The sequence below is a fragment of the Terrapene carolina genome, unplaced genomic scaffold, assembly GCF_002925995.2.
Source record: "Terrapene carolina triunguis isolate 2854851 unplaced genomic scaffold, T_m_triunguis-2.0 Scaffold130, whole genome shotgun sequence".
Classification (NCBI taxonomy): domain Eukaryota; kingdom Metazoa; phylum Chordata; order Testudines; family Emydidae; genus Terrapene; species Terrapene triunguis.
The window spans coordinates 708,376-715,885 of NW_020664481.1; the positions used below are offsets into that span (position 1 = coordinate 708,376).

At 64.6% G+C, this 7,510-nt stretch overlaps 1 protein-coding gene across 1 annotated transcript; it reads right to left on the reverse strand.

Moving 5' to 3' along the window:
* Window positions 1–6: 6 nt before the first annotated feature.
* MMP9 (matrix metallopeptidase 9) lies at window positions 7–7,282 on the reverse strand. Its single transcript, XM_024212609.3, has 13 exons — window positions 7,112–7,282; window positions 6,497–6,732; window positions 5,894–6,042; window positions 5,490–5,618; window positions 5,216–5,389; window positions 4,884–5,057; window positions 4,024–4,197; window positions 3,487–3,642; window positions 2,633–2,861; window positions 1,792–1,931; window positions 1,140–1,290; window positions 876–979; window positions 7–191 (listed from the first exon to the last, which is right to left on the reverse strand). The coding sequence occupies exons 1-13, from the start codon at window positions 7,253–7,255 to the stop codon at window positions 82–84; spliced, it is 2,070 nt and encodes a 689-aa protein (XP_024068377.1). The 5' UTR covers window positions 7,256–7,282; the 3' UTR covers window positions 7–81.
* Window positions 7,283–7,510: the final 228 nt, after the last annotated feature.

The following is a 7,510-nucleotide window of genomic DNA, read 5'->3' on the forward strand; positions in this document are numbered from 1 at the left end:
CCGGCTCTGGTGCAGGGATGAACGAGCCGCTGGCGGGGAGAGGCGCCAGTTGGCTCTGGTGCAGGTGAAGCCGCCTGGGCCCTACTGCTCCGGGCAGTTCAGGATGTCGTATTTCACGTAGCCCACCCGCTCCACCTGGTAGCGCGGGGTCATTCGCCAGTAGAAACGGTCCTGGCAGAAGTGGTACTTTCCTGGGCCAGGGAGGAATGCAGAGGGAAGGGGTTAGCATGAAGGAGGAGCTGTGGGACCTGCCTGCTCCCAGGCTCCGGGGAAGCCACGCGCAGCCCCCACTCCCCAGCCCGGCTGAGCGCTCGGCCGGCTCAGGGCAATGCCCGAGAGAGCGTGTGCGGCCCAGGCCCAGCACCTTCCTGGAGCCAGCCAAAGGGCTCCGAAGCCACAGGCTCTAGTGTCTTCGAATGGCAGCAACAAGGAGCCACCAGGCCAGGCCTCAGCGAACCATCACCCAGCCACGGGGTCCCAGAGACCAGCCCCGCCTGCCCCCCATTTCACTCCGGGGAAGTGGCCCTGGATAGCGCAGCCAAGGGCAAGAGCAGAGTGCTGGGTGGGGAGCGCAGCAGCTCTCAGGCAGAGAAGGGGGCGCTGTCTCCCCAGGACTCCCCGGCCCTGGGCTCGTGGCACCAGCCGATCCTTCCAGAGCCAGGGGAGGGTCAGACTGGGGGGTGGAGGTGGGGAGGGGCCGGCCCTAGAGCCGCAGGATCGGCCTGTGCCCAGGTACAGGGCCTGGCAGCCTAAGGGCAGTGCCAAGGTGCCATGGAGAGCTCCCTCGCCCGGCTCCGCAGAGCCAGGGCCCCGCACTCAGGTCCATCTCGGCCCAGAGAGAGGCCCCGCGTCCCAGAGCCCAGAACCCTTCTCACCTTGGTAGAGGAAGACATCGTGGGCATTGAGGGGCACGCCGGCAAAGGTGTCATCAGTAAGACGTGGGTAGCCCTTGTCCACCTTCTGGACTTTCACGTCCAGCCTGTGGGGAGAAGAGCAGCGCTGGCTCAGGCACCCACAGACCCGGACGTGGGGCCCTGCCTATGTGGGCCTCTGTCATAGGGGCAGGAAACGAGCTAATTCCCTGAACCCGATCGCCCCCCCGTCCCCGTCGGCCCAGCACCAACCTCGCGCTCACTCACCTCCAGTACTTCTCCCCACTGAAGAGCAGCACTTTGCCGCGCCCCCTCTGCAGGGCTCCTGAGATCCGCTCTGCCTCCTTACCGATGCCCAGCTTCTCAATCCCGCGGGGGCCCAACACGCTGCTGCCCGTGTACACCCAGAAACGCCGACCTGCCACAGAGACACAGTGCTAACAAGACAGCCCCAGCCGAGGGAGAACATGCACCCACTCAGTCCACGCACGGGCACCACAGTCCAGCGAGCCCCCCAGAGGGAGCAGAGTGGCAGGGCACGGAGCTGCAGCCCAGGCTGGGGAAGGACCAGTCCCTCAGTCGGTCACTACGAGAATGACCACTGGGCCCCTCCCCCCACTCCAGGGTGCCCAGGGCTCTAGTGACCAGCTCGGCCCTGTCCCAAGCTGCTTGGTGGCCCCCAGAGAGAGGCGCTGGGGCAGATGCTGGCACTGACTGACCCCCCCATGCAGCAGCCAGCCCTGAGCAGCCCCCAGGCTTGCGGCAGGGCAGGGTGAGTGTGGGGAAGCTGGGGCAAGAACCCAGCATCGGTGCAGCAGGGGCCAGGCCAGGCCTCCAGTGAGGGATGCCCAGGGCACCAGGCAGGGGATCTGTAGGGGGCCGGGAGGTCCTGGCAAGCTGGGCAGGTCCCAATCCTCACCCGAGAAGAAGAAGAGCTTCTTGGTGAGCAGGTCCTGGAAGGCGGCATCGATGAGGGCCGGGAGCGCCGGCCATGTGGCCGAGATCCGGAATGGGCCCTGAATCGCCCCCTTCCGGGATACGGAGCTTTTCCAGTAATTCCTGAGGGTGCAAGATCCCAGTGTCATGCCGGTAGCATGGGGGTGAACCCCAGTGCCCCTCCACCCCCAGAGCCCCCTGCCAAGCTCATAGACTCATAGACTTTAAGGTCAGAAGGGACCATTATGATCATCTAGTCTGACCTCCCGCATGATGCAGGCCACAAAAGCTGACCCACCCACTCCTGGAATAATTCTCTCCCTTGACTCAGCTGTTGAAGTCCCCAAATCATGATTTAAAGACTTCAAGTCGCAGAGAATCCTCCAGCAAGCGACCCCTGCCCCATGCTGCGGAGGAAGGCGAAAAACCTCCAGGGCCTCTGCCAATCTACCCTGGAGGAAAATTCCTTCCCGACCCCAAATATGGCGATCAGCAGAACCCCGAGCATGCGGGCAAGATTCTCCAGCCAGACCCACATTGACCATTGATACTAATTACCAGCGATGGCACGTTATTGACCTATTGACTAAAATCACGTTATCTCATCGTATCTCACGTAAGCTCGGCCCTGCTGCAGCAGACGTGGGGGTCACACTCTAGGAGAGAGGGGGCCCCACTGGTTCCCTTCATCAGCAGAGGGCTGGGAGCGGCTTGGCTGGGAGCAGGGGCGACTCCAGGATTAAATGCCCATGTAGATACCAAGGTCTGGGCTCCCCTCATCCCTGTGCCCCCCACCCCCGCCGCAAGCCGCAGGGCTCGCTCACCCGCCCTTGAAGAAATGCAGCTCCCCGTTGATCTCGGTGATGGCGTCGAAGGAATTCACTTTGCAGGCATCACTGCTGGGGTCCACAGGGCTGGGCTCAGTTGGCAAGGGATAGTCGTCATCTGTGGCTGTGTCAGGCTCTGCTGTGGTTGTGGTGTCCGCGGCTTGCGTGGTTGCCTGGTCAGGGATGTCTGGCACCTGGATCGTTGGTGCAGGACCAGAGCCCTGGCCTGGGAGACGGGAAGGAACATAAGGCCAAAGCCACAGGAGAGGGGCCCATCTGCTGGCGGGGCAGATGATACCGGGGCCCCAGCAGGGCAGAGCGGCACAGCAGGGACAGGCCCCACACAGGTTGTGAGCCAGAGGCCCCGGCTCCTGCTGCCACCACGTGGGTTACGCTGACAGCGCTTTGGGCTTGGAACAAGCCTGTCTGGAGCAGTGGGGAGCTTCACGGGCTCCCATTGTGTGCCCTGGCACCCAATTCCTGCAGCGGGCGCCACCCTTGACAGGGAGGGGCAGGGGAGATCTCAGAGACCCAGGCATGGCTCCCGAGCATGGGCTGCAGCCTGTCATGCATCCCTGCTACATTGGCATGGAGCAGTCAGGGTTGCCATAGAAACTGGCATCTCCATGAATACTGATGGAAACGCTGAGCCAGTGACATGTGCAATTTGGGGCCATTTCTCTTTCCAGGATCCGTGCCGTGGCCCTGCCCTGCCGCCCACCCCTGTCCTGCTGCCCACCTTGCCCGCGGCCCTGCCCTGCCGTCCACCCCTGTCCTGCCGCCCACCCCTGCCCGCGGCCCTGCTCTGCCACCCACCCCTGCCCGTGCCCGGGCTCAGGGCACCTGCTCACCATAGAGGAATTGGATGCCGCTGACATCGTCTGGGTGCAGGTGGAAGTCCTTGATGTAGCTGTACATGGGGTACATCAAGGCCTCGCGGACACTCGAGTGGTCCAGGCCCAGAGAATGGCCGAACTCATGGGCAGCAACCAGGAAGAGGCTGTAACCTGAAACCCCAGAACAGCTGTCAGGGTCCAGACAGACCCGCCCGGCCCCGGGGGTCTGACGCCCACCCCCCAGCCACCAGCCGGCCCCCACTGGCCCCGGGGGTCCGACACCTGGCCCAGCCTTCCCCCACTGGTCCTGGAGGTCTGATGCCCCCCCCACCAGCCAGCCCCGCCCGACCCCGGGGTCTGATGCCCCACCCCCAGCCAGCCCCACATTGCAATCCAGAGGGCCCTGACCAGCCACCTGCTGCAAACACATGCCCCAGGGGGCTGAGGTGCAGCAACCGTAGCTGGGCTGAGGCCAGGGTCCATGACTGCTTCCTAGAAAGGGCCCCGTGTGGGGCAGAGGTGGGTGGCCTGGGGCCCAGGGAGCGGCCGTACCTTGGTCGGGACAGAAGCCCCACTTGTGGTCGGTGTCATAGTTGCTGGTGGTGGCACACCAGAGCTTCCCGTCCTGCCGCCCCTCGCTGGTGCATGCGCTGTACGTCTGGCCCAGGAAGGTGAACGGGAACACACACGGGTCGCCCTGGGAGTTCCCGCCAATCACAGCTGTGTCTGCAGCACAAAACCAGCCGGGTGAGCAAGACTCCAGCTCCCTGGCGGGGGGGGGGGGGGGCGCCCCTAGGCTGCCTGGGCCACTCTGAACAAGGAGACATCCTCTGGGGCAGCTGCCACTGCAAACACAGACTCACTGGGGGGCCCCAGAGGGCAGGGGGCACAGAGTATGGGGAGGGCAGCAAGGGCCTGGCTTCTGAGGAGTCTGGTGCTAGCCCAGCTCATGCGCCTGCCCCAGGGCAAGAACCCTCACGCCAAACGGTCCTGGGCAAAGAGGCCAAGGCCAGCAAGTGCCAAGTGCATGAGCCAGGGGTGAGTGAGCCGGGGGCTCCCAAATCCAGCCCCCTCTCAGGCTTTCTGTGCAATTGGCCAGGGCTGCGAGCAGCCAGGGCGGAGGATGCCGTGGGGCTGCACGCTGGCCGCTGGGCCATGCACTCGCAGCAGGGCAGGAGTGCTGACAGCCCGAAGCAGGGCCCAGCTAAGCAAGAGAGGCGTCCAGGTTACAGGGCTGGAAGAGGCCCCTGGGCAGATGAGGAAAGCGCCCAACTGCAGCCCTCCAATGGTACCCAAGGGAAGAGACTCCTGCAGAGTGCAGCAGGGCCGGGGGAGGTGCTGTGCCCTAGGGGAGCAGCCCATCAGCTGACACGGCTATTGCCCGAACAGTCCCGCCCTGCGCCCCCCAGTACCTCTGTTGGGGCAGAACCCGTATTTCTTGTCCTGGTCGAAGCTGGCGGTGGTGGCGCACCAGCGGTAGCCGTCAGAGCGCCCGTCTGTGGTGCAGGCATCGTAGGACTTCCCCTCGAAGATGAAGGGGAAGACGCACTTGGCACCGTCGCTGTTGCCGTCATAGGTGTAGAGAACTACCCGAGAGATACAGAGAGCGCTGGAACGTCTCCGCCAGGCAGGGGCCTCTGGACACACAGCAACCCCTCCACCCCCAGTGCCAGGGAACCTGCCCCCCGATATCCTCCCTGCCCGGGGTCCCGCTTCAGGGCTGCCCCAACGCGCTGGTACTCACGCTCGCTGGGGCAGAAGCCGTAGACCTTGTCCGTGTCATAGTTGGGGGTGGTGGCGCACCAGGGCAGCCCGTCGGAGCGCCCCTCTGAGGTGCAGGTGGAGTAGGACTGTCCCTCGAAGGTGAAGGGGAAGTGGCAGGCGGCCCCGTTGGCGTTCCCGTAGCTGGTTTTCACCACTGGTGGGGAGAGAGGAGGGGTGTGGTTCAGGGGCTGCTGCTAGTGCCAGTGGGAGGGTGGGTTCCCCAGCCAGGCAGCGACCCTGGAGTCTGGCCTCACCTATCCCTGTTCCCAGCGTCCAGAACTCGTCGTCATCGAAGTGGGCATCTCCCTGAACCCCTTTGCCAGGGGGGAAAGCGTGGGCCAGAAGTCCGTCCTTCCCGTCAAACGGATACCCGTCACCGTGCTCTGGAGACAGAATCCCACAGTCAGCCATCCACCTGGCTCCTGAAAGCCCCATCTGCCCAGAGAGAGCAGGGTGGAGATGGCCAGACCCCCCCTACAGACCCCACATGTGCCAGCCCACGCACCCAGCAAACACCATGCTGCCAGGGGCTGACAGGAGGTGTAAATGAGCGAGTATAACCCAGGAAACCTCCCCCCGTGCCTGCCCTTTGGCCCCCTCACGAGCCCTGCCGCAGGCACCCCGCACCCCACCCACCTGCCCTGAGAGAGGGGCTCACCCTCGGTGCCAAACTGGATCATGATGTCGGCCTCGCCGCTCTGCAGCCGGGTGAAGGTGAGCGGGGTCACGTCACTCCACACCTTGAAGGCTCGTGCAAAGGCATCGTCTATCACAGAGGCGTCCAGGTCTGGGGAGTGGTTTATTACCCTGCCGGGGTGGGGGTGGGGAGGGAGGAAGCCGCACAGGGTCAGACCCGCAGGGCTCAGGTGCCCCAGAGTAACCCCCCAGCTGCAACTAACCACGCAGGGAGGGGACACCCGAGACACACAGGGGACCTGCTGCACTCACGGGACTCAGTCCAAGGCCTCAGGTGCTCCAGCCCAATACAGTGGCCAGCAGAGACCAGTTGTGCCATGGCACAGAGCAGCAGCGCCTCCCCCCCCCCCCCGGCCTGGGCCTCCCTAGGCCAGGGGCACTGCCGGGGACCTCAGCCCAAGCAGGCTGGAGGACGTTACTGCTTAGTCAGAGCTGCAGCTGTAAAATCAGCCTGCGTGGCCTGGGGCCAGGGCTCTCCCTCCCTGCCCCAGGTGCAGTCCCTGTCTATGGGGCATCGCGGTATTTTGAAGTCCAGGAGTGGCCTGGGGGTCGGGGGGGGGCTCACCGGTAAGTGAGGTCATTGTGATCCCACTTGAGGTCTCCTTCGAAGGTGAGGAATCTGCCCACGTCGGGGACGCCGCAGCGAGGGGCTCGCATGGCCTCCAACGTGCTGGCGTCCAGCTCCCCCGTCTCCTCCAGGCCCAGCTGTTTCTGCATCCTCCTGAGCGCCTTGCCCATGGAGAGCTGCCTGCTGCGGGTCTGCCCCTCGGACTCCGTGTAGCCAAAGCGCAGGAGGTAGCTCTGAAAGGAGAGATGGTCAGCGGGGCGGGCAGCGCCGGGCAGGGCGGGCAGTGCCTGCTGCCAGGACAGGACCAGCTAGGCTACCCAGAGGGAAAGTGACCCATCCCTCCCCATTCCCAAGGAGACTCCCAGCTTTCCCCGGCCCTGCATCCAGGACACCCCCCTCCTCTCATGAGAGCAGGCTCACGGTGCAGCCCTCCAGCCTGCTCGCCCCCATCCCTCCTTTGCCATGGATCGGGGAGACGGCCAAGGCCCTGAGAGTGGTCACTGGGCTCATCTCGGCAGGGGACCCATGAGCCCACTGTCCTAACAGCCGACCCGCTGCACAGGCACCGGGCACCTCAGGGATGCCCTGCTGGGGGTCCCAGCCCTTACTCACTTCTGCAAGCTGCAGATCCGTCCGATTACTGACCAGCTCCCCCGGGAAAGTGATCACAGCCTGGGGCTTGGAGTGGAGTGGTGCAGCCCAGCAGCTCAGGGCCAGGAGCCCCATGGCTAGCGGGGCCAGGAGAGTGAGCCCCATGGCGAGGCAGTGGGCTGAAGTTAGTTGCTGGCTGGCTGGCTGGCTGTCTCTGGGTACCCGGCTGCCCTGCGGCTCTGTGCCGTGCAGAGCTGCCAGCTGCTATTTATGCTGTGGAGGGGGGGTGAGTCACTCAGCCCCTCTCCCAGCCGAGGTGACTCAGGCCCTTGGGGCTTTGCTCAGCTCTTTAACTATTTCAACACCTTGTTTACCAAAACACGGCCCGCAGGAAGCAGGACATCCTGTGAGGCAAGAGCA